Genomic DNA, 27370 nt, shown 5'->3' on the forward strand with positions numbered 1-27370 from the left:
TCCTTCTCTCAGACCTCAGTCTCTGCAGCTCGGGAAATGTTGGTGGGTTACTAGACCCAGAGGCCGCCTCAGCCTCTCCTGACCCAACCAGTAGTGGAGCAGCTGTAAGTGATTGCCCAGTTGAAGGCAATGAGGTAATCCCTGCATCTGGAGCCAGGGCAGGCTCAGGCCCCTGACTTGGCCCAGCTGGTGCTTGTTGCAGGGGAACCTGCGCAGACTGGGGCTCTTCAGAATCAAGTCCCACACTAGGTTCAGACGCCGCCTAAGGCAAAGGATCTGGTGCAGACTGAGACTCCTCTGGCTCTGATTCCGAGCCTGAGTCTCAGGCCATCACAGTCTGGGCAGAAAGATGTATTTGTGTTGTAGTCCACTATATCTGGAAGGCCGAAGATTCGGTTTCCCTCTTCTAAAAGATGCAGGACTTGGTGGGAACCATCAACCTGACCTGGGCCATATTAAAATAAGGCCTGTTTTTATGGCAGTAAGAAAAATATGCCCTCCCCTGAGAGGCTCGATTGGCGCCAACCTTGCTTTATTTTCTATGTCAGGCAAAAAAAAGCTTATTTTAAATAGTGTAGTTTTTATCTGTGCTGCTAGATGGTTGATTGCATTATCCAGTTTGTAATTTTACTTGCTGTATTGCTGCAAAGCCCTCTGGAATATATTGTCATAAAGATTTTTTAATAAGAAAGTGAATTACATTTCAGAACGGAAGTACATACCTGGTGAGATGAAAAACGTCCTCCATAGTTTCTTGTCACGCGTAACATCCCTTATTTCTCTTGTCATGTTAACTAATCTGCCTGCGACTGGTGGGACACGCCGGAAATCCAGGATTCTGAGCGGTGGGGGGGGGGGAGAGAGTATGGCATTGAAATGACAATCCTGGCCATTTCAGTTTCTCATTTTTCCTGTCTTGAAATCTGTTTGACCCACTTCTGTACAAGTCTGCATGAAAAGTTCTAGGTGTTTGGGCAGGCAGCTCTTTTAATAGATGCACTTTTGCAAGCCATTTCCCCATATGTAGTGCATTTTTGGTATACAGTGGTACCTTGGTTCTCAAACGCCTTGGTACTCGAACAACTTGGAACCCAAACACTGCAAACCCGGAAGTAAGTGTTCTGGTTTGTGAACTTTTTCCAGAAGCCAAATATACTCCATTTTGAGTGTCACGCTTCCGTTTTGAGTGCCACACTTCCGTTCTGAGTGTTAAGCTGAGGTCTGTCTGTTTTTGCTATTTATTTTGTGTTTTTGTTTTTGTGACTGTGTGGAACCCAGTTCAGCTACTGATTGATTGATCGATTGATTGTGTGACTGCAGTACATTGTTTCTTTCTTTCATTTTATGGATCAATGGTCTCGTTAGATAGTAAAATTCATGTTAAATTGCTGTTTTAGGGGTTGTTTTTAAAAGTCTGGAACGGATTAATCCATTTTCCATTACTTTCTATGGGAAAGAGCACCTTGGTTTCGAAACGCTTTGGTTTTGGAACGGACTTCTGGAATGGATTAAGTTTGAGAACCAAGGTACCACTGTATCACTATCCCAAATACACACACTTTTGGGCACATCCCTCCCCCCCCCCAAATATATATGTGCTTTTTAAACACATTTTGTTTGCTTGTTTGGAGCACAGAACGCCAACATTCAGAGAAGTGTTTTGAAGGATTGCTATGCTCTGGTTCGCGGACTGCTTGGGAAATGTAAAATAGATAGGTTTCCATGAATATGTGAATTAAACAAATTCCCTGCCCCTCATTTATTGTACATACTACTGAATTCAAAGGCAGCCTTTTTGCTTGTGTTGTTTATAGACCTCAGCAAGGGTGAGGTGCCCTACTTTACAATGGGCAGTACTCTGTCTGAATGTGTCATCTGTTTGAAAGCCTGCCTGGCCCGTCTTATTTATTTATTTAATTTATACCCCACTCTTTTTCTCCATGGAGCTCAAGGTAGTGTACATGGTTCCTCCCCTCCTCAGGTAATCCCCACAGCAACCCTGTGAGGGAGGTTAAGCTGAGAGGCACTGACTGCCCCCCTCCCAGGGCCGGATTTAGGTTTGATGAGGCCCTAAGCTACTGAAGGTAATGGGGCCCTTTATATGCCCAGCTGTCCTTTTGTCAACAACAAATTGTCGCTGTTTTTCATGTTGAATATATGCTATATGATAATTTATGAACCTAATAGGTATCTAAAGCCATTTGCACATAAAAAACAGGAGCCTACACAACACAAAACACTGTTGCTGTATGTAGGTTTTACTTTATTTGTTTTTTATCTTATATTTTTTTCCTTTAATTTTTTGGGGGGTCCCCAAAGAGAGTGGGGCCCTAAACTATAGCTTGTTTAGTTTATATGTAAATATGGCACTGCCCCCCCAACGAGCTTCATGGCCCAGTGGGGATTCGAACCCTCGTCACCCAAGTCCTAATCCAGCACTCTAACCACTACACCACATTGGCTCTCAAAGAAAAGGAAAGAGAGCAGACGGGGGTTTGAATTTACCCAACAGCTCAGGCATAGGCAAACTCTGGCCCTCCAGATGTTTGGGACTACAATTCCCATCATCCCTAGCTAACAGGACCAGTGGTCAGGGATGATGGGAATTGTAGTCCCAGACATCTGGAGGGCCGGAGTTGCCTATCCCTGCAATAGCTGTTAACACCTCAGACAGTGGACTGAGCAGGAACACAGTTCACCGAGTCAGACTTCACAAGGTTTTATATATATATATATATATATATATATATATATATATATCCATGTAACATACAAACCTAAAACTCAGTAGGTGATTCCCAGTCATTTTTTGTTTTTATTGCTCCGTGCTCCTTACCTGTCCAGGTGAAATGCTGCAATTTCCGCATTGTGCCGCTCGTAGTCCGAGAAATAGAAAAAGTCTGGGGGAGTTTCTTGCTCCCTCGTTTGCCTGTAAAAAGAAAGACAGGAGAAGATTGCACACTTGAGGCTAAGCAAAAAAAAAGGGTTAGTAAGTCTCTGTGGTGGGTTCCCTGATGAGACACCCTTGGAGCCTTTTAAGTAGGGATGCCTGAGGTACATGTTAAGTTGTGGGTGAACATATCAGATGACACAGCGATTCTTCAACAGCTCTTGTTCATTCACAGGCCCAGAACAGAACTGGGCTGAAGGGCTCAGCCAACCTGCTTATATAGAGCTCACCTACAAAGCAACAGTAACAACTTTCTGTAACTATCCAATCACTGAACGTCACTTTCAATTCCTTATTTGCATAAGTGGACCTGAGTGAAAACTATCTACAGTATCCCGCTACTGGCCCAGGGTGAGAACTTCAGTACATAACAGTACATGATTCCTGTGACTGCTGGTGCAAACTTACCTTATCCAGGCTCCCAGGTTAAAGACTCATCTGGTCTTTACATTGAAAACACGATGGCCATGGCGTCTCCCAAAGAATCCTGGGAGCTGTAGTTTCTAAAAGGTGCTGAGAACCCTATTAGGAGACCCCTATCCCTCTCACAGAGCTACTGTTCTTGGAGTGATTTAACAACCAATCTCTCTTTCTATGGAACTCTGGGAATTGTAGCTCTGTGAAGGGAATAAGGGTCTCCTAATAGGGTTCTCGGCACCCTTTAGAAACTACAGCTCCCAGAATTCTTTGCGAAAAGCCATGACTCTTTAAAGTGGCAAGGTACTGCTTTAAATGTAGAGTGCAGATGGGGCCTAATCTGAGGGATGGCAAACATTTCGCCTTCAACATTTGCATTTCCTCAAAATCTGCAATACAGTAAGCTCACAACTTACACAAGGGTTACATTCTGGGGATCGTGCCTAGAGCCAAAATTGCATATACAGTTGTACCTCAGAAGTCGAATGGAATCCGTTCTAGAAGTCCGTTCAACTTCTGAAACATTCAGAAACCAAAGCGTGGCTTCTGATTGGCTGCAGGAAGCTCCTGCAGCCAATCGGAAGCTGCAGAAGCCCCATCAGAAGTTTGGCTTCCAAAAGAACGTTCGAAAACCAAAAACACTCACTTCTGGTTTTTGATGTATATTTTTTGCCACAAGCAAAAATTTGAATGCACACAAGTTAATGCACATAAGTTGCAGGCTTCCTATAAAATTCTCAGCTCAAAAGCTGCTACGAAATATGGATCTTGGGCTAAAATACACATAGAAATGCATATACTAAGCTAAAATGGAATTGCTGTGTATTTTGAGATGAGATACTACTTAAATCTGAATTTCTGTGCAATTTATATTAAAATGCTGCAAATTATTTTTTTATTTATTTAAAAGCATTAAATAAAAACCAGTTAATATTTAAAAAATCTCTAAGTGGTGCTCAGTCTAAAAAAATAAAAATTAAAACATCAAAAACGAAAGATAACCTAGAAGACTCAAACACATGAAACAGGGTCCCTGCTCAAAGTGGAAAAAAATGTGGAATAGACTTAAGAATCAACACATGGAAAATGGGGCTGGAAGTAGACGGTCCCATTCATTCCTAATTCAGAATGGCTTTGAACACATTATTTCAGTAATCTTACATTAGCCATGCAAGGTAGTCTAATATTACCACCCTCATACTGCTGATGGAGCTGCAACTTAAGTTACGTCATATGCGCCATGTAACTGCATTGTACAACATTCTCACATCAACAACTGTGCAAACAAGCCCTAATTATGAGAAAATTCCAGGTTCCAAGCAACACATGTGTATGAGAAAGTCTCCCCCCCCCACAAACCGTCCCTTCTCAACACACAAACACTTAGATGTCGAACAACATCTAAGGAGAGCAGCAGAAAAGATGGTTGCTTTATTAGACCCTTGTGAATCCCAATTATAACATTTCCAAAAGTCATCGTGCTTCTCTTTCAACTTTGGCTGCTGCACTGCTTCCGCTGTAAAACATGACAGTTCCGTTTTACATCTGAGCTCCACCAATGTTCTCTCCATCTCCGCATTTATAGTCACTTGGCATGTGCCGTGCTCTCCTGCATATTAACAAGCTCAAGAGAAGGATGCATTGTAAGAACCTGTAGTTCCTTCATCTCGGATGCATTTGGGGGCAGGATCGATCCAGAATAACTATTATTATTATGATTTGCTTAAAATCAAAACCTTATGTGCATTCGAAGAGGGGTGTGTGGCTCGGTGCAGGCTCACCCCACTCCTAGAATTAGTGTGCCCTGAAGCACCGCCCCACTGCCTGTGGGTGCCCAGAAGATGCTCTATGTCATGTTCAGGCCCCTTCCACATGGAGTCTCTACGAAGCTATTGCCAATGTGGCTGGAGAAATGGTCAAGCCAGCGGTAGCTAACTTTTTTGGGTCCGTGGGCCAAAACCAACAGGAGGGGCTGTTGTGGGCTCCACTTGCATACAGACTGCAACGGGCCACCAGGAGCCACCTAGGGCAGCTGTGGGGCTTGCTGATGGAGAGACAAGTTTGCAGCTAGACAAGCGGGACATTTCTCCTTTCTGGAGTGGGGCCAGATAAGGAAGAACTGGGGAAAGATGCAGAGTTCGAGTAGAGCAAAAGCCCAGCAGGGAGAAGGTGCTGGGAAGGATCTCAAGGGGTTCCACAGGGCCTCTGGTGATATCTCCAACTATAGGTAAAGGTAAAGGAACATTAAGTCCAGTCAAAGGCGACTATGGGGTTGCGGCGCTCATCTCACTTTTAGGCAGAGGGTGCTGGCGTTTGTCCACAGACAGCTTTCCAGGTCATGTGGCCAGCATGACTAAACCGTTTCTGGCACAACAGAACTCTGTGATGGAAACCAGAGCACACAGAAATGCCATTCACCTTCCCGCCACAGTGGTACCTATTTATCTACTTGCAGGTGTGCATTCAAACTGCTAGGTTGGCAATAGCTGGGACAAAGCAATGGGAGTTTACCCCATCGCAGAGATTCAAACTGCCAACCTTCTGATTGGCAAACCCAAGAGACTCAGTGGTTTAGACCACATCGCCACCCGCGTCCAAGTATACCCAACAAAGAGCCAGTGTGGTGTAGTGGTTAAGAGCAGTAGATTTGTAATCTGGGGAACCGGGTTTGCATCTCCACTCCTCCACATGCAGCTGCTGGGTGACCTTGGGCCAGTCACACTTCTTTGAAGTCTCTCAGCCCCACTCACCTCACAGAGTGTTTGTTGTGGGGGAGGAAGGGAAAGGAGAATGTTAGCTGCTTTGAGACTCCTTCGGGTAGTGATAAAGCGGGATATCAAATCCAAACTCTTCTATCATGAAAGCAGAGCTACCTACTGAAAACATTAATTGTTCATTGCTGCTGCCTCTTGGACATGGGGAGTGGTCATTACAGCACTGCTGGAATAATATACTCTTGGAAATGTTACTTTTCTATTAACTCCCCACAGCTCCAAGCAACAATATAGATGGCTATTACTAATCTTGACAACCCCGCAACCTACTGCCACCTGTGCCTTAATTTTGCATTTTTATGTATATTGTATTTAAGAATACAATATACATAAATTCAGAGGAGTCACATGGAAGTTAATGCACTAAGATAGCCCCAGCTAACTTGTGACCTTCCACCATCCCTGACCATGTATATAATAGAAAACAGAATTATATATACATTCTATAATTTCCCCCCTTACATATCACTCTCTTACATTTTCTAGAGTTGGTCCTGCTTTTGCATATGCAGCAGAATCCCTCCTGTGAGGGAGGCTCAGAGGAGGATGACAGGAGACAGGACCTTTTCAGTTGTGGCTCCCCATTTGTGGAACGCCCTCCCCAGTGAGGCCTGCCTGGAGCTTCCACTGACACCTTTTCCATGCCAGATGAAAAACTCACTTTCTGGCCTGCCCATTGTTGGATTGCAATTTTATTGTTTGCTCTTAGTTGTGACGCCAAAGCAATTTCATGTGTTCTCTTTCTTTAAATGTATTTTTACCTGTGCTTGTGCTCTTAAACATGTTTTACATTGCTTGTGCACATTTTGTTTGTGTAACAAGCAACAAACGAGCTGTAACAACAACAACAACAACAACCATTTCTTAGCACCTGAAAGGAAGGCTGCCAACGTCTTCCAAGCTATTTCCCTGCATTCCCTGATGTTGACTCTGACTGTGCAGAGACTGTATCGAGATTGCCCCAAGGTAGTGTAAACCTGATTTATCCTAAATGAAAGAGGCAGCCTGTAGACAAAAGGAATGCCTCTGAGGCTGTCGCACCATTGTCCCTTGTACCTAGCTTAATAAATTTTGCACATAGATTAGCATCACTTGCAAGATTCTTTACGAACACCACTTGGCATGCATTTCGGGGGCTTAGTGCGTCCTTGGGAAAATGAATGGTACTTGCTGTGCTAATGCATCAATGGGTACACGGTGCCAAGATGACCCAACACCTTTCTCTAGCGCCGCTGGAATCTGGGTGCTTGAATTCTTTGGCGCCGGCAGTGGCATATCTGGTTACACACCAGCCATTTCTAAGAACAGGATGTCACCGACAAATGTAATAAGGAAGGGAGGCCAAGTCAATGGGTTAGATCTGACATGGACAAGGTGTAGAAGTCAAGCTCACACAATGGAGCTTTCCACTTCCCTCCTCCTGCCATCAAGAGAGTTGGTGCAGGCGACGAAGCAGACCAGCCACAGCAGACTGTGTTGAAGGGGCTGCAGGGAGAATCGAGAATCCACTGATATTAGGCAAAGGAGACTTTTGCTCCATTGACCTAAGATTGGAGACCTTTAGATTGGAACAACCTATGGGCAACCACCTCCAAAAATTAACATCAACCTGCATTAGAGAAAATTCTTTTAAGTTAATACATAGATGGACGTGGGTGGCGATGCGGTCTAAACCACTGAGCCTCTTGGGCTTGCCGATTGGAAGGTTGCTGGTTCGAATCCACAGGATGGAGTGAGCTCCCGTTGCTCCGTCCCAGCTTCCGCCAACCTAGCAGTTCGAAAGCACACTAGTGCAAGTAGATAAATAGGTACTGCTGTGGCGGGAAGGTAAAAGGCATTTCCGTGTGCTCTGGTTTCTATCACAGTGTCCTGTTGTGCCAGAAGCGGTTTAGTCATGCTGGCCACTTGACCTGGAAAGCTGTTTGTGGACAAACGCCGGCTGCCTCATCCTGAAAGCAAGATGAGCGCCGCAACCCCATAGACGCCTTTGACTGGACTTAACTGCCCAGGGGTCCTTTACCTTTTACCTAGATGTCATCTAACATCTGTAAGACTCAGCTATATGGATAAAGCACCCTCTTCCACATGGTGGAGAGGGGACAAGGTAACGGGCACAACTTTCCACATGTGGTGGACATGTAACTTGGTGCAACCATTTTGGGAAAGGACCTTCTTTTCTACACATCGCATAATGGAAACAGAATGTATAGACAATTGCTTTATTTGAGAAACTAAGTACCTGCCCTGAATGATGCCTATGATACAGATGAGTTTGTTGAACTATGGTACTCTTTTATAAAATACTGAAATGAACACCTTCGTGACTGGCACTCACCAACTATGTATATAGGTTTATGGGAAAATCTGATGCATTAGTCTTCTGTTCTGGGGAAAAGGCTGGGAGCAGCAGGAAACCAATTGTTTTGATAATGTTTATGTTCATGCTTAAATCCTTTTTCTGGAAAATGAATAAAATATTTAACTTTTTAAAAAGAGACCGGCGACCTTTGTCCTGTTCTCCCTGAGCTCCTGAGTCAGTAGCGGACTTGCCAGAAGCAACAGGGCAGCAACCGAAGCAGATTTCAAGGGCAGGTCCAAGGTCAGAGTCCAAGGCAGCAGATTCCACAACAAAGGGTCAAGTGAGAGGCAAAATCTGAGCAGCCTGCAGTCAGGTTTGGTGCAGGCAGATGATCCAGTACCAGGCAAAGCTCAGAAGTTGTTCCAGGAGCAAGTCCAGTCCAGCACTGGGGTTTCTCAGCTGGAGCTTCTCAAACCCCACAAAACCTCAGCTGACTCCTATCCCTTATCTTCTGAGAAGAGGAGTTTACTCCTAAAGAGTCCTTTACTGATGAGGAATAGGGCTGGGCGGTATATTGTTTTCAACATTGTGATATATCACCAGTTAAACATCACGATATACCGATATATCATGATATCTGAAATAAGGATGGAACTATAAAGACTAAGGGCATTGTTTTTCCTGCATGATGGCTATTGCATAGCACACACATACAACATGATTTGCAATATATATTGCCAGGACAAAAATTATGAAACTGATATCATGATATGGACTTTAAACCAGTTTCGGACGATATATAATCCAGTGCAGACATGCATCATGATTCACAATACAGTGGTACCTCGGGTTAAGTACTTAATTTGTTCCGGAGGTCCGTACTTAACCTGAAACTGTTCTTAACCTGAAGCACCACTTTAGCTAATGGGGCCTCCAGCTGCTGCTGCGCTGCCGGAGCCCGATTTCTGTTCTCATCCTGAAGCAAAGTTCTTAACCTGAAGCACTATTTCTGGGTTAGCGGAGTCTGTAACCTGAAGCGTATGTAACCTGAGGTACCACTGTATATTGCCAAGTCAAAAATTATGAAACCGATATCGCAATACAGATTTCAAACTAGTTTTGGATGATATATTAATATATCACCCAGCCCTAATGAGGAGTCCTTGCCTGTAGTTGGGTGCTTCTCTGGATTGACTGGGTTTCCGCCTGGAGTTTAAGGCTTTCCCTCAAACTTGGGACCCATTCCTCCTTGATGTCAGAAGCCGAATTTGCCCTGGGTGCAGATGGCCCCTCCTCAGCCTTGTCAAAGGATCCCAGCTCCTCACCCCCATATAGAGCTTGATCTAGGGTTTGGTGTAAACTGGGACCTTCTGGTCTCCTCTGATGAGGAGTTCCCCAACTGAAACAGGACAACTTTCCACTGCAGCCCCAGAAGACAAGGCCTACAATGTTTGGTTGCCCCCTCCCCAACTTGTGGAAAACCTTTTTTGGGGGAAAGGGTATTAGAGGACTGCAGGGAAACAAAAGATCCATTGCACATGCATTGTTCAATACAGCTCAATGCATCAACCATGCACTAAATGGATGTTCTATTCATGATGAGGGCCCACAGAACAAAGCCAGAAGTCTATACTATACATTTAAAGCAGTCTCACTTTACGTAGTCTTGGCTTTCCCCCCAAGAATCCTGGGAACTGTAGCTTGTTCAGGGTCTGAGAGTGGCTAGGAGAACCCTTTCCCCTGATACAGCCACAACTTGCAGAACAGAATAGCTGTTTCTCCCCAGGGAATTCTGGGAACTGTGGCTCTGTAAAAAAGAGAGTTCACTTGCCTTCAATATTCTCAAAAAGGCACCTACACTCAGGCTTTGGTCATGCAGCAATTTATTTAAACTGCACTGATTTAATTGAAAGCCGGTTGATGAATCAACTAAATAATCTTTAATCGGCTGACAGCCTGACTATATATAATTCCCAAGTCAACCATTTCCGATGTACATTGCTTTCTTTCTCCCAATATAAAATTGAAATTCTGCTGACACTAGCGTCATCCAAATGGGCTTCTGTATTCCAATAAGGGAATCAGTTTGGCGGAAAATTTATTGACAGATGAAGACTTCTTTTTCCCTTTCCCTTTTTTTTAAAAAAAGAATAGGATAAAAAAGCTTTTATCTACACCGAAATAAAGTGATGTTGAAAAGGGAAATGACATAAGCCGCAGAAGCAATTAAATCAAAGTAGCAACAAGAAAATCAACACTGCAGTAATTTGGAGGGCCTCCTAACCCCCCCCCCCCGTAGGTGTATTCTGCAAACTGCCCTTAGCACCACAACAGTGAAAGTGGAGGATCTATACTGGGTGGCCCCCAGGCCATCCTACTTCATTAGCATTGTGATGTTCCACCAACCTCACTGAATTATTGCTATCTGGAGGGGAACTCTTGCACTCAAAGTGCAACAAAAGTGGGTCAAAACAAACTAACTGGCACATTTGGTGATAAGAACATAAGAAGGGCCTCCTGGGTCCGGCCAATGGCCCGTCTAGTCCAGCATCCTGATCTCACAGGGGCCAAGCAGATGACTTAGACAAGCGGTTCTCAACCTGTGGGTCCCCAAATGTTGTTGGACTACAACTCCCATCATCCCTGAGCTCTGACCTTGCTAGCTAGGGATGATGGGAGTTGTAGTCCAACAACATCTTGGGACCCACAGGTTGAGAACATCTGACTTAGAGCATGGGTCGTCAAACTAAGGCCCACAGGCCAGAACAGGCCCAACTGCCTTCTGGATCCAGCCCGCAGACGGTCCGGGAATCGCTGCCATCCCAAAACGTCTGCTGGAGCCAATGGCATGGAAAGGTGGATCGTGTTACAACTGTCCTGATATTATTACCGGTATTTCAGTATGAACACACAAGGGACAGCCTGCTGTCCGTATAACAATGGATATAATCCAACAGACTCTAAAGTTCTGGCTGTAATGCCCACTGAAATAAAGAGAAACTGTGGGAATGAAAAGTGTTTCTGAAGTCTGAGGAAGTGCTTACATTATAAAGTGCAAAGAATACAGTCATACCTCTTCTTGTGAACACTTCATGTTGCGAACCTGTTTTTTCGGGTTAAGAACACGGCAAACCCGGAAGTGTTTACTTCTGGGTTTTGCCGTGTGCGCTTCGCACATGCACAGAAGTGTTCTGCATGCTTCACACATGCGCAGAAGTGTTCTGCACGGTTCGTGCATGCACAAAAGTGCTCTATTGCACTTCGCACATGCGCAGAAGCGCAGAAGCGCTGCTCTGGTTATGTACTTTTCAGGGTGCGAAGGGCACCCCGGAATAGATCGTGTCTGCAACCAGAGGTACTGCTGTACTGCTTATGTCCAGGAAAGCAGAGCGGGGTGTATGTACTTGGACCACTGCCCCTCATGGGTCCCTGCCCCACTCAGCCCCCTTTGCCTGCATGATGGCACCATAGGGAGGGGAGGAGGGCGGCAAGAATGGCAGGCAGCTGATTTGATTCATTTCTATGCTGCTTTTCAGTCGAATGAAACACAAAGTGGCTTCCAGACAATAGCTAACAACAGTGTGATTGAACGCAATAAAACATCACAAATACAGCGTAAATCATATTGAAGAATTAATTGAATAATTAACAAATCACCAGAGAAGGAATTAACATCTATAAAACACAAAGCAACAGAGCAACAAAACTGGGAACTCAAAAATCCAGGGAGGAATTTCACACAAGCCTCCCGACCATAGACCCAAGAATTCATGTGCTCATGCACCACATCAAATGCAATGCTCTTTTTAGGGCGGCTTGCCATAGGCTGGTTCAGGTATGCATGCTCCCAACTGATATACTTGCAATGTTTCTATATCAGCATCCAATATGTATTCACCAAAACTATTTTTCCCTTCCTTCCTTCCTTCCTTCCTTCCTTCCTTCCTTCCTTCCTTTCTTTCTCTCCCTCTCTCTCTCTCTCTCTCCTTTTTTCTTTCTCTTTCAAAAACGACGACTCACAAAGCAGTTTACACACACACACTACAGGAAGAAAACTGTTCTGTAGTTTATTTTTCACAACACCTGAATAGCTCAGCTGGTTAGAGCGTGGTGCTGATAATGCCACGGTTGCAGGTTTGATCCTCGTAGGGGACAGCTGCATATTCCTGCATTGCAGTGGGTTCGACTAGATGATCCTCAGGGTCCCTTCCAACTCTACAATTCTATGATTCATGTTTGAATTTTGGTGGTTGTTGGTTTTTTTTTGGGGGGGGGTTGGGTTTTTTTTTAGCACAGGCAGATTGACAGTGCAATCCTAGGCTTAAACTTCCCCACTGAGTTAAACTGGGCTTACTCCCAGGAAAGTGTGTATGTGATATGGAACACTTCTTTCTTTTCTAAAAGTCAAAGGCAAAACCAATATTATATAATCTTCAATATCATCTGCTGAAGCATAGGTAGAGACCCTTTGTCCCTCTGGTTGTTGCTGGACTCCAGTTCCCACCAGCCCCTGACAGCACAGCGAACAGGAGCTGTAGTCCAAGAATATCTGGAACGCCACAGGTTTCCCATCCGTGTTCAAGCATTTTCTGGACTATACCTCATCAAGCTCTAGTCGGGGGGGGGATTGCATGTCTGAATGCTCCACAGACTGCAGGGGGTTCAATGGTGTGTCATCAGTGGGCTAGGGGGACTAGGCTAGCCTCGTAAATGTTCACATGGCACCTCTTTCTCAAAGCCTGGGGAACTTCTGCCTGGCTTAGAGAGGGAGGTGCGATGCTCACACATCACCCCCTACCCCAATTGCCCTTGTGAGCTGTTCCCCTATGAAAAATTTCACTGCACTGCACTGGGTTCAACACCATGCAGCAAACAAGCAAGGCAAGGAAAAGGTCCTTTCGAGAGCAGCAGAAAAATGCAGGGACCCAGTTTCCCACTCAAACAGCCCCATCGGTTGGAAGCCACTGACTGATTAGTTGCTGAGTCATTAGCTATTAAAGGGAGTTCATGGTTGTATAAATTGTTCTTCAGAACTTGTGGATGAGCCATAAGTTCTTTTAATTTTGCAGGTACTTTTAATGCGTTTTTACATTTCCACGTCTTTCGATTACTTTGTTTTATCTGCTGTTACTTGTCCTAAGCCGTTGGGAACAAGGCAAGTTGAAAAACCCGAATAAAAATGTTTCATTTCTCCCTCACTCTCCCCGCCCCCCCCCCATTTTAGCACAGGGGAAGACAAAGAGGTTTGATAAAATGATGTGCAGAAGAGAGGAAATTGATAAGAGTGGTTTCTATCCCTTTCATAACGCTAGAATTCAAGGAGTGTGTGTCTGCCAATGAAACAGATTGGCAGGAGATGTAAATCAGAGAGAGAAGTGCTTCTTCACACAATGCAAAATTAATTTATGAAATCAGCTACTATAAGATGTGGCTGCCAACTCAGATAGCTTCAGAAGGGGAGTAGACAAATCGGTGGAGAATAATGCTATGTCCTCATCAGGATGGAGATATACTGTCTCCAGGACAGAAAACCTACAAAGTGTTATGACAATATTACGTGCCCTGACTCGCATGACTCTAGCCAAAAGGAAATACAGTGGTACCTTGGTTTACAAACTTAATCCATTCCAGAAGTCCGTTCTTAAACCAAAGTGTTCTTAAACCAAGGTGTGCTTTCCCATAGCAGCGGAGGACTCAATTTACAAATGGAACACACTCAACAGGAAGCGGAACATGTTCAGCTTCCAAGGCAAAGTTCACAAACCAAAACACCTACTTCCGGGTTTGCAGCATTCTTAATCCAAGTTGTTCATAAACTAAGCTGTTCTTAAACCAAGGGACCACCGTAAGGCTTTGCAAACAAACAGGGAAGAAGGTAAAAGTAAAGGACCCCTGGATGGTTAAGTCCAGTCAAAGGCGACTATGGGGTGTGGCGCTCATCTCGCTTTCAGGCCGAGGGAGCTGGCGTTTGTCCACAGACAGCTTTCTGGGTCATGTGGCCAACATGACTAAACCGCCTCTGGTGCAACGGGACACTGTGACGGAAACCAGAGCGCACAGAAACGACGTTTACCTTCCTGCCACAGCGGTACCTATTTATCTACTTGAACTGGCATGCTTTTGAACTGCTAGGTTGGCAGAAGCTGGGACAGAGCAATGGGAGCTCACCTCATTGTGTGGATTCGAACCGCCAACCTTCTGATCGGCAAGCCCAAGCGGTTCAGTGGTTTAGACCACAGCGCCACCCGTGTCCACCCTGCAAATCAGCAGACATTTGGCCCAGTCATAGCCTATCAGCAGGCAAGGTGCAGCAACTCTTTTTGTTTGCACAGACCACTGTTCCATCTAGCTCAATATAGCTGACACTGACTGGCAGCAGCTCTCCAGGTCTCAGGCAGGAATTTTTCCCAGCCCTAATTGGAGAGACCAGTGACCAAACCTGGAAACTTTTGCAATCAAGGCAGATGTTCAGCCCCTGAGCTGCGTCCCTGAAAAAGAGTGCACCTTCTCTCCCAGACTGTCTCTGCTCAAAATCCCAAAGATATTTAATAATTATCCTGGCCGTGATAGGAGGCATGTGGTTACAGCGCTATAATCACACCCTAGGGCTAAAAGTGTCTGAATCTTCAGAAGTGCCATTTCCTAATAAAGAACACACACCCTTGAACTTGTTTTACTGCTGCAATTAACATTCTTTAATGTACAGCAAAGGGCGAGGTGCCCAGTGGGGGGAGAGTTTTAATTGTTTCAGGTTCTGTTTTGCAAGAGGGGAAAAAAGCATAAAAGTAATGGGATTCGCTCTGATACAATATGGTATATTATTATGTTTCTTGTGCTGCAAAGTTTCCTTTCTCGTTTTCCAGGCCTTTTGCCTAATTGCAAACAAGGTTGCAGAACATTCTGAATTGTAATCACAGAATGATAAAAGTTGGAAGGGTCCATGGGGGTCATTTAGTCCAACCCCCTGAAATGCAGGAATCTTTTGCCCACTGTGGGCTTCGAAACCACAACCATGAGATTAAGAGTCTCATGCTCTACCAATTGAGCTATGCTGGAGAAGGAGTCTCGCATTGCTAGAATAGCCAGGTTCAAGCCCTACAAAGCAGAGGTGAGGAAGTCAATTTCTCTACCCAACTTTGGCTGATTTCGACAGGTGTCCAGGACCACCCACCTGCCAATTACCTGATGTCACAATGACACCAGGCAACTGACAGCTGTCAGAATTCAGGAAGCACCAACCCAGGGAATTCCCGCCCCCCCCATCAATAGTTGTGAGGCAAGGAAAATTGATGCATGTGGCCTGCTGAATGGACCCTCCTTTCCTCTTGCCGTGTGCTCTCAATAACCAGAAGCTATATCTATATAAACACTTGCCATCAAGCAAGGAACACATCTGGAATGCTGTCATTCCCACAGAGCAGAGATACGGCCACAGCGAACCAGAGTCTTACAGCAGACCCAGATATCAACTCTTCCCCTGTGTCTACTCTGGCAGACCTGTCACAGGGTCTAATGATGTCACCCACAACACCAGGGGTTCAAGTCATTTGCAGGTCATTCCACATCAAATCAACGCAAAAAAACAAGGGTTTCGCCACCCACTGTCTCGGATTTTGGTGAAACTTTGTGTACACCCTTCCCTTATGGTTGAAAGAAACCCCCTTAAATTTCCCCCCTCTATCTCAAACGGTTTAAATTTTATAGCACTTCAAAGTTTTGTGAAATCTGTCCCTCTTGAGATCCCTGGCCTTGTGTGCGTTTTATTTTTTTTCTCCATAACCAATGATCAGATCTCTTTGAAATTTTACACAGAGATCGATAACATGATGAGGATTTCAGGAAAAAATACACCAGCACTCAAAAGATTTTATAAATGCCTAAAAAATGTATAAATGTAGCTTTTTTGGGTGGAAAAACTAGGTTTAGGAAACCTAAATTTTCAGTGTTACGGCACTATGCAATCAAAAGTTTTTGATGGTGAAAATTATTGCAGAGACATGCTCTTTCTCAACAAAGAATACAATTTATGGGTCTCTTATGTCTTGTAACAAAATTTAACGTTTTTTGGACATTGTGGGGGGAAAATGGCTACTGGGTACAACTTTCCTACAATCCATAGCTGTAAAAGAAAAAATTAATGAAACATAGTTGTTCATCTTAAAATGAAATAATATTGATTACAGAGTTGTTGTTTTTCAAAAGTGCAGACTTGTTTTTCAGTTTTGGGGTATTTAAAACTATGAAAATTGGCTGTATCGTGAAATCAATCTAAAAAAAAAATCAGTCAGAAACTTTAAATGCTGACGTGATTATTTTTTTTAGATTGATTTCACGATAAAGCCAATTTTCATAGTTTTAAATACCCCAAAACTGAAAAGCAGGCCAGTCTCTACACAAAAAGGGTGGCGGTGGATATAAATCTGGATATCAGAAGGGGAAATACAGAAAAACCAGGGCGGGGAGGGGGGAGGCATGTTGACCTTCTAGGGTATGCAAGTGACTTTAAGGTAGGCAACCTCAAGCAAAAAGACATCCAAAGGGAGACTGTAATGTGAAAGTGCTGAATGACAAATATAAGAAGAAGTTCATTGTTATCACTTCTCCTCTGAGTTTATTTTATTTTATAAAAACCCAACCATGCCTATATATAGTCATATTCATACTTGTCTAAACCAGAGTTTCTCAAACTTAGGTCTCCAGCTGTTTTTGGACTACAACTCCCACCATCCCTAGCTAGCAGGACCAGTGGTCAGGGAGCATGGGAACTGTAGTCCAAAACCAGCCAGAGACCCAAGTTTGAGAAACCCTGGTCTAAACTGAAGGAGCGTCTCAACCCCCATCATTCAGCCCAGACACTGAGGTCCAGCGCCAAGGGCCTTCTGGCAGTTCCCTCACTGCGAGAAGTGAGGTTACAGGGAACCAGGCAGAGGGCCTTCTCGGTAGTGGCACCCTCCCATCAGATGTCAAGGAAATAAACAACGGTTTTACTTCTAAAAGACAACTGAAGGTGGCCCTGTTCAGGGAAGTTTTTAATGTCTGATGCTGTATTGTTTTTAATATTTGGTTGGAAGCTGCCCAGTGTGGCTGAGGAAACCCAGCCAGATGGGCAGGGTATAAATAATAAATTATTATTATTATTATTATTATTATTATTATTATTATTATTATTAACCTCCTCTCCCCCTTCCCAAAGGATGACCTGCTTGAACATTCCGAGTCTTGCATTCCAAGTCCCACAGCAGGCAGAGAAATGGAAGCACTCGGGATAGCTGACGAAAGTGCGGGTCATGATAACTGTGCGAGCCTTCAAGGTGCCCCAAGGCTCTTTGGCGTTTTTGCTGCGAGAGGTTAACAAAGGTACCCTCCTGGAAAAGCGAACAACCCAACTTTGAGACATGCACAGCATCACTGGGAGGAGCAACCAAGGGATGTGTGGACTAGGAGAGGGATGATGCATGAGGAAGGCCAAGAGGGTACCACTTTTGACGCACTGTGTTAGCTTTAAGCAGACCTTGGAGAAGTTATGCTATCTCCAAGATGGCTTGCAGCACTGTTTATCAGCAAGAGGTGGTGACGGCAGAGGCGGATTAACAGGGACAAGGAAACAGTCACTTAAACGAAGCTAGATGCAGCCTGGTGGTGGTATCTAGAGGTGGCAGGAAAAAGCGGTCCTAGATTTTTGACAGGAAAGCATAGGGGGGGACTGTTTAGCATGTCAGTGGCATCGCAGCCTGCTGTGCGAGGGGGCCTGTAAGGCATGCAGCCATCAGTGCAGGATGTGGCCTTGCAATTCACAGAACCAGAGGGAGATGGGGTACAAAGAATACATGCAGGTCCTGTTTAGCAAACAAAATAGGTTCCCTGGAAATAGTTTGTTAAGTGAGTGTTTGCATAATGAGTCCACGATTCCCACTGATTCCTATGGGAATGTTTCTAATTCGTGATTTTTTTCGCTGTCTCTCTCCCACCTAAAATGGCTGTGTTTAGCATCCAGGTCTGTGGTTCACTGTGGTATCGAGTTCAGTCCAGATTTTGAAACTGGTTGGATCTGTAACTGGTTGGGCTGCACTCTGACCAGAGATGGGGAACCTGTGGCCCTCCAGATATTGTTAGCCATCCATGGCTAAGGATCCATGGCTAAGGGGATGACAGGAACTAACAGCATGGGGAGAGCTTTGAGTTTCCCCATCCCTGGCACCTGCGAACAGCACATGGTGGCAATACTGATTTGCCACAAGTGTGCGCAGCTAATTAAGGGCTCTAAAATTGTCACTGCAAAGCACACTTTCAATTAAAATAGCCAATCGATACTTGAACGTCAGCCCGGATTGGCACAGATGGCAGCTACATCCCTTGGCAGGTTGGTTGTAGCCTGCTAAGAACTGCCCTGTCCATATCTTCTTGGTTTGGAGCTTCCACAGCAAGGATCTCATGAAAGGCCTGGAGTCTAATCAATCATTCTTCCATTCATTCTTCCTTTTTCATTCATCTGAATGACTTATATGCCGCTTAACAGTCCACGCCAACTGCAACTGTAAAACTGCAAGCAAAAAGCCGGCACAGAAGATAAAAACCGTGATTGAAACCCACCAAAAGGTTCAGTAAGACATCAAAACAGAAACACTGAAATTATGTCTGTGGGATGTTGCAACACTCCAAAGGCAAGACATAACAAGAACTTAAAAGAGTATTTGCAGTGCTAGGCCAGGTGCACAGCTCGAGATTTTTGGTGTCTGCTGCTGGTTTCAAAAACTGCACATTTCCAGGGCAAAAACAACCTGTCCCACTCCAACTGTCCCTACTCAGCAGAGACAAATTTTCCTGACCCTCAAGAATCACTGCAAGTTGTGGATCTGCTGTTCCTCTCTCCCACTCAATGCTCCCAGATTCTGGGGATGTTCATGTGTTGCCCCTCCTCCCATTTATATATAAAAGCCTTTCTATACCGCCATTTTAAAAAAACACATAGATAATCACTATAGTGACTGGCTAATTAATATAAAAAATTGCAGAGCTGCAAAGGCACCCTCGCTTTTAATAATAATAATAATAATAATAATAATAATAATAATAATCTCTACTAACCTATAGGGACACGGGTGGCGCTGTGGGTTAAACCACAAAGCCTAGGACCTGCCGATCAGAAGGTCGGCGGTTCGAATCCCTGCGACGGGGTGAGCTCCCGTTGCTCAGTCCCTGCTCCTGCCAACCTAGCAGTTCGAAAGAACATCAAGGTGCAAGTAGATAAATAGGTACCGCTGTGGCAGAAAGGTAAACAGCATTTCCGTGTGCTGTTCTGGTTTGCCAGAAGTGGCTTAGTCATGCTGGCCACATCACCCGGAAGCTGTACACCGGCTCCTTTGGCCAATAAAGCGAGATGAGCGCTGCAACCCCAGAGTCGGCCATGACTGGACCTAATGGTCAGGGGTTCCTTTACCTTTACCTTTACTAACCTATACTCAAATTACAGGGGAAGGACAGGAGATTCCAGACTCCTACCAATTGATATGAATGCTTGTTGTTGTTGTTTGGGGGGGGGGGAACAAAGAGCATTATTTTGTTAAAAATTGGTGGGGGTCGGGAGGTGGGGCTTGTGCAAAGCCTCCTACTTCCTTTCCCCTCCCATATTCTGAGCACTGCCCTGATCCTTAACACAATTTGTTGGAGAACAAAGCCCTCAGGTATGAAGGCGGCTTCTCTATGGATCTTTGTGCAACATGGATGGATGCTTGGGGGCGGGGGAGTCAGAGTGTGTGATGCTGGGGCAAGTGCTAGGCAACAAGCCCCATCTCCTGAATAGGGCTTAATGAGTCCCTTTACTTCCAAGAACTTTACTTCAGGTAGTCTTTCAGCTTCAGTTTACAGCTTTCCACTTGCAGAGGGTTGGACTAGATGACCCTCGGGTTCCCTCCTGACTCTACAATTCTATGTGCTTTCACCCGCTATGATTCAGTGCGGTAATTAACGCCAGCAATTGCCAGTAAAACTACCTGACTTGGCACTTGCAGGTACAGGCATCAACTTTTCCCTGCTTCCAGGGCTGCTGATCACTGAAAACAATCTCTCAAATCTCTTTCCATGCTGCATGTCCCTAGCTGAAAGAACAGCAGGAGATTTTTTTAAAATGGCATAATAGATGTGGAAAAGCTGGGCGGTGGGAGTGGGGGAGAGATTGCCCACCCCCCATCACGCTTTGCATTATTTATATGCAGAGATCTACTGGCACAACAGCCAGAAAATATTGTGGGCTTCTATGATGATAAATATATTCATTATGAGGAAGACATTCAGAAAATACACCGCGTGTCACCGAAGGAATTTAATCACCACCTGGAAGATGTATGCATGCGCCCAGATTTACAGGAAGAAAAAATCGGTTATGATGAGATGTTTCCTCTGATAAATTCAACTTATAAAACAATCCCGATGCATCTCCAATTACGAAAATACCTGTGTTGACTGATCTGTCGGTAGAGGCGGAATTGGAGCTTGCTAATCAGGAGAAAATGCCTGCCTTTTTTTTGCTTTGGTTTTAACGGCATCAAATAAATCACAGGCCAACGTTGACTCTAAAAGACTAGCTATATAAAGCATTCGGGAACAGCAATTAAAAACGGAAAAGGGTAAGGAGCAGTATGTTATAGGTCAGCAGAAATACAGAAAGGAAGAGCCAGTAGCGAAGTACCTTACATGCAGAGGGTCCTAAATTCAATCCTCAATGGTATTTCCAGGCAGGGCTGGGAGAAGATAACTGCCTGAATCCTTGGAGAGCTGCTGCCAGTCAGTGTAGACAATACTGGCCTCGATGGACCAATGGTCTGACTATGGATAAGGCAAGCTTCCTATGCTCCCAACTGCAGGTGCCTTAACCATACAGAAACTACAGGAAGGATAATGTGTGACTTGGAAACTGGGACTAATCTAGAATGTGGCTGCCAGACTGGTGACTGGGAGCGGCCAAGGGGACCATATAACTAGGGCCAGGGCCTTTTCAGTACTGGCCCCGACTTGGTGGAACGCTCTGTCACAAGAGACTAGGGCCCTGTGGGACTTGACATCTTTCCGCAGGGCCTGCAAGACAGAGCTGTTCATCCTGGCCTTTAGTTTGGACTTAGTCTGACCCTTATGTTTCCCTCCCCTTATGGTTTTGATCTATGGGCTACTTTTAAAATGAGGCTGCATTTTAAATTGCATTTTAACCTGTATTTTAAATTGGGTTTTTTCCCCTATTATGTTTTTACTGTAATTTTACTGGCCTGAGCCCGGCTCTGGCTGGGGAGGGCAGGGTATGGTATAAAAATTATTATTATTATTATTATTATTATTATTATTATTATTATTATTATTATTTTATTATGCAGGCTCAGTGTAGGATTTGCGGTTAGTTCATACATAAGGGATGTGGGGCAAAATGTGGCATTATGGAGCACCTCTGTGCAGTGGGAGACCTGTGGCTCACTGGTCACATACTCAAAAGGTCCCAGGTTCAAACCTCAGCACCTTCAGGCATGGCTAGGAGAGGTTCCCCACCACGAATCCCTACTTTTAAAATGAGGCTGCATTTTAAATTGCATTTTAACCTGTATTTTAAATTGGATTTTTTTCCTATTATGTTTTTACTGTAATTTTACTGGTATTAGCCACCCTGAGCCCGGCTCTGGCTGGGGAGGGTGGGATATAAATAAAATTTATTATTATTATTATTACTACTACTACTACTACTACTATTATTACTATTATTATTACTATTACTATTATTACCACTGGCCCTAAAAGATCTACATCGGCTCCCAGTATGTTTCCGAGCACAATTCAAAGTGTTGGTGCTGACCTTTAAAGCCCCCAGTGGCTTTGGCCTTGTATACCTGAAAGAGTGTCTCCACTCCCATCATCCAGCCCGGACACTGAGGTCCAGCTTTGAGGGCCTTCTGGCGGTTCCCTCACTGCGAGAAGTGAAGTGGCAAGGAATCAAGCAGAGGACCTTCTCAGTTGTGGCACTCATATTGTGGCATGCCCTCCTATTGGCTGTCAAACAAATAAATAACTTTATGATTTTTAGAAGACATCTGAAGGCAGCCCTGTACAGAGAGGTTTAAATGTCAGCTGCTAGCTAGGCTCGATGATGAGCCCTCACTCATGCAATTGTATTTAGCAAGTCCTTTCCTCCACTTGTGTTTGAGTCATCTCCCAGCTTGTTTCCTCGACCTAAGATAATCCAGTGCAGACATGCATCATGATTCACAATACAGTGGTACCTCGGGTTAAGTACTTAATTCGTTCTGGAGGTCCGTTCTTAACCTGAAACTGTTCTTAACCTGAAGCACCACTTTAGCTAATGGAGCCTCCTGCTGCTGCCACACCGCTGGAGCACGATTTCTGTTCTCATCCTAAAGCAAAGTTCTTAACCCAAGGTACTATTTCTGGGTTAGTGGAGTCTGTAACCTGAAGCGTATGTAACCCGAGGTACCACTGTATACTAAGGAGCCAAATAGGCTCCACGAAGAAGGAGAGGGTGCTCAGGGGAGATCGTTTCAACATCTTGAGTCTTTGGGATGTTGGCCAGTGCTTCAACAGGAGCACCAGTCATATCAGCCGGAAAATCCCCCAGAGCTGTCTGAAAACCCACTGGACCCATTTGCAAAGGGTGAAAGGTGCTGAAAGCCAAAATCGCAACAGGAAATGATCTGACCATGCCAAGGGACTGATTTGAATATCCCCCACTTTCAGACCACCCTCTTCCTGCCCAGTTGAGAAAACGAAGTCCGAAGTGTGGACTGCCACATCCATTGGGCCAGTGACATGTTGGGACAGCCCCATGGTCATCAGGGCAGCTACAAAGCCCTCAGCCACCACAGAAGTAGTTCTCGGTGTTTATATATAACAACACAAAAGCTTATTTTGGCATCAAGAAGCCTATAAATTAGTAATAAATATCATCACCACAATCATTTCATGCAAAAACACCTATAAAAGTCAAACATGAATAAGCTACCATGGACTGAGGTTTCCTGTCACCACATGCTGCTGTTAAAAGCACTAAATAAATTGACTCATTGTCAGGTTCAGGCTTTTATAATGCAAGCAAAATCAATTTCTTTAAAGAGCCAAGCAGAGTCTGAAACTCTTAACAAGAACCTTCAGCTTTAAATTGGAGGGATAGCAGAATTCCAAGCACCCCAATTCATCCACCTGCACCTCGAAGCAACTGAGGGCAGACGTGAAATTCATCAAAGTTGCAACAGATGGCTTGGGCTTCCCCTGGTGATGGCATAATGAATCCCTTGCTGTTCGTGTTTCATTAGCTGTTCATTGGAAGCTGCCTTGTATTGGGAACAGGCTGTAGCTCAGCAGTAGAGCATCTCAGTCGCAGGTTCAATCCCTGGCAACTCCAAGATAGGGCTGGGGAAAGTTTCCTGCTCTGGAAGCTGCTAAGAGTCCCCCCAAAAACCCTACAGCCATGGTACGCCCTAATACCATATATTCTTTTAAAAAAAATGTGTGCCCCCCCCAAATAGCTGAATTTTATGGTTAATGGGGTGGGGGAAAGTTTCTGCATGGTCCTTAAAAAACAGTATTTTTTCCTACTGTTGTGCAGGATGCAGGGAGGGCAGGATCAAGAAACCTATTTTGGGGACTGGGCTTCTCCGTTTGCGAGTTACAATCATGTAAGAACAGTGAGATTTGGCAATCAAAGTAAATCTCACTCCGCTGTGCCAAAAGGAATCATTACTATTGAGCTGACAGCACAGCAGCCAAAGAGCACTTCCCTAATGATGCCAGCATTTCGATGACAAATCAAGCTATTTAAATGGCTCTGGCAAGCACATCCTTTATAGCAAGGTATCTAGGTAACCATCCCCGATGAGGCTTCAAGGGTAGGAAGGAGAAGGGAATGGTGAGCTTCTTCATCTAGGTGAAAAATTAATTCCAAGGAGATTTATTGTTGCCTGCCTGCAGAGGCCAAGTATGAAAAGCAAATAAATTTGTATGTGTTAATTAAACATGTACTTCTAAGTGTAGCTCCGCAAGAAGAGTGTAATCAATTATAAGATTATCCTGCTAGGTTACATTCAAAAGCATATGAAAGTTGCACAGATGCATGAGAAGTTGCTCAGAAAGGTTTAATCATCAATCCATCTTCCCAGGGAACTCTGGGAACTGTAGTCCTGAGAGGGGGAAAGGGGGGTCTCCTAACAACCCTCAGCACCCTTGACAAACTACAGCTCCCAGAATTCTCTGGGGGAAGCCATGACTGTTTACGGTGGTATGATACTGCTTTAAATATATAGTGCAGATGGGGCCTTAGAGAGGTCAAAGCCCTATATATGTTTAAGAGGCTCTGTACCTTGAACCACATCTCACACGCCACCTATTTGACCACTTATGAGCACCTGGTCTGATAAAATTTAGGTAAAGTTATGCCATTAGGAAGCTTTTTGTCATATCACAATGATAACGTCTTGTTTTAAAGTCAGGTTTCCCCATTCCATCTAAGGATACAAAACTCAAAATTTAGGCTGCATAAGAACCACACATTCCCAGCATGTAACCTCCCCCAAAGAATTCTGGGAATGGTAGTTTCCCCACTTGCAGAGCTACAGTTCCCAGTGCCCTTAACAAACTACAGTTCCCATGATTCCTTAGAGGAAGTTATATGCTTTAAATGTATGGTGAAGAAGCAGGCTTTGTAATTGTTTTTTGTATTCAGAGGCCTTGGACAGTCCTAAACTGTACCTTATTGTGTGCATGGGTAGGCAAACTAAGGCCCGGGGGCCGAATCCGGCCCAATTGCTTTCTAAATCTGCCCCATGGATGATCCGGGAATCAGCGTGTTTTTACATGAGTAGAATGTGTCCTTTTATTTAAAATGCATCTCTGGGTTATTTGTGGGGCATAGGAATTCGTTCTTTTTTCCTTCTTCAAAATATAGTCCAGCCCCCCACAAGGTCTGAGGGACAGTGAACCGGCCCCTTACTGAAAAAGTTTGCTGATCCCTGGGCTTGTGCATTAATCCAGCACTGGTGGCAGTGCTTGGTTCCAAAAATACACGGGTCGACCACTTTGCTAAGGCTAAGCAGGTCTAGTTCTGGTCAATCTCTGGATGGGAGACTGACTACGAAACATATACACACCTCCCTGTGACAGAAGGAAGGTGGAATATAAGCAAAATGTTATTTTCTTGCACATCCAACCTGTACAAAAACCTCCTGGGGCGACCTCCTCACAATCACAGCAATGTGCTTGAAGCGCTGGAGAGATGCCAGGGAACGGTTGGGGGACGGGGTAGCCCCTCTCCCAAGAAAGACATTTTATATGGCTTCAACAGAGCTTTTCAGCAGTGAGCTTATTAAATTCCAGGCTCCTATTGATGGTTTCATCTGCTCGCACAATGATGCTAGTATTTGAAAATGAGGGCCGAAGCAAGGGCGGGAAAACAACAACCCCAAGCCAACATTGCTTAGCTCCGCAAGACAAAACAAAACGGCAAAAACAGCCCCTGGTACGTGCTTAAAGGTTTTGGCAGTCGCCACGTCCCTTAATTGAGACGTAACGATCCTGCTGTTTAATGAAACATCAGCGCCTTTCAACCTTTGGCCTAGCATGACTCACGTTGTGTGTGAATGCACAGAAGAGCTAATTTAATGCAGCTGCAGGAACAAACCTCTTGACTATGACACTGATTATGTATCATCATGACCATCACCACTTCTATGCACCTCGCCTTTCCTCCAACGAACTGATGGAGGCATACACAGCTTTCCCCAAAATTTAATTTTCACAACAACCCTGCAAAGTCAGGTCCTTTGTCCATTGAGCTCAGTATCATCCACACTGGCTGGCAGAAGCATTCTAGGGTTTCAGAAAGCAGCCTCTCCCGGTGTTCAGAATTAGACGGGCGCCGGGTACATTTTGTGACCAGGGATTAGCAGATCGCGAGCAGCTAGCTCAGTCAGTAGAGAACAAGGCTCCTAAAACTCCTGGTTGTGGGAATAGATGCACGCCGGGCAAACTATTCCTGCAGGGAGTTTTACTCTACAGTTCTATGATTCTACAATGTCTTGGCGCCTCGTGTGGAGACTGAGACTCAAGAAGAAAATGGCCGCCGCTGACCACTGAGGGCATGGAAATGCACGCAAGTTAGATCGCTGGTTGCTCCCTTCTGTGAGACGCTTTGCCTCTTCTCCCCCACACCAAACATGCAAGTTCAAATCTGGCAAAATACTTTATATAACACACACATATACACTCAGATAACAATATCACATTTTAAAATAAGAGTTTTGAAAAAAAATCAATAGAAAGTATGACTGAATGAGATGGGGGTGTGACTAGACATTCTGTTGTTGCACCTGCACCCTAGGTTCCAAGAACCATGTGGCAAATAGTTTTTCTGTCCCAGTTTAGAACACTAGTAATAATAATAATAATAATAATAATAATAATAATAATAATTTTATTTATACCCTGCCCATCTGGATGGGTTTCCCCAGCCACTCTGGGCGGCTTCCAATAGAACACTAAAATACAATAACCTATTAAACATTAAAAGCTTCCCTAAACAGGGCTGCCTTCAGACTTTCTCCCAGCCTGACCTGGAGATTGAACCGCTGAGCTATATGGCTCTTCCTCAAAGGGACAACAACCTTCACAGCTGAATGCAGATTGGCTACTAGTGTAGATTTGGGAATGAGGCATATCTCAAGGGGCGGGGAGGGGTCTTAGAAATTTGAATCTGGTATATCAGGGCTAGGAAACCTGTGGCCCTGCAGATCTTGTTGCCTGCAATTCCCATCACCCCTGATCACTGGTCATGCTGGCTGCGGCTGATGAGAGCTGGAGTCCAGCAACATCTGGAAGCCAAATGTTCAAGGCTCTCAGGCAAAAAAAAAGGGGGGGGGGTCACTGCATTTTTCCTGTAATTTGTGGATT

General features: G+C 44.6%; 1 protein-coding gene across 1 annotated transcript in view; it reads right to left on the minus strand.

Moving 5' to 3' along the window:
- FAM20C (FAM20C golgi associated secretory pathway kinase) overlaps positions 1-27370 on the minus strand; it is a 99091-nt gene that overhangs the window by 14720 nt on the left and 57001 nt on the right. The window contains exons 4-5 of the mRNA XM_079953816.1: positions 2837-2929; positions 723-838 (exon numbers count right to left, since the gene is read on the minus strand). Of these exons, the coding sequence (XP_079809942.1) occupies positions 723-838; positions 2837-2929 (209 nt within the window). The remainder of the gene's footprint in view (positions 1-722; positions 839-2836; positions 2930-27370) is intronic.

Source organism: Podarcis cretensis, assembly GCF_951804945.1.
Source record: "Podarcis cretensis genome assembly, chromosome: 14".
Taxonomy (NCBI): domain Eukaryota; kingdom Metazoa; phylum Chordata; class Lepidosauria; order Squamata; family Lacertidae; genus Podarcis; species Podarcis cretensis.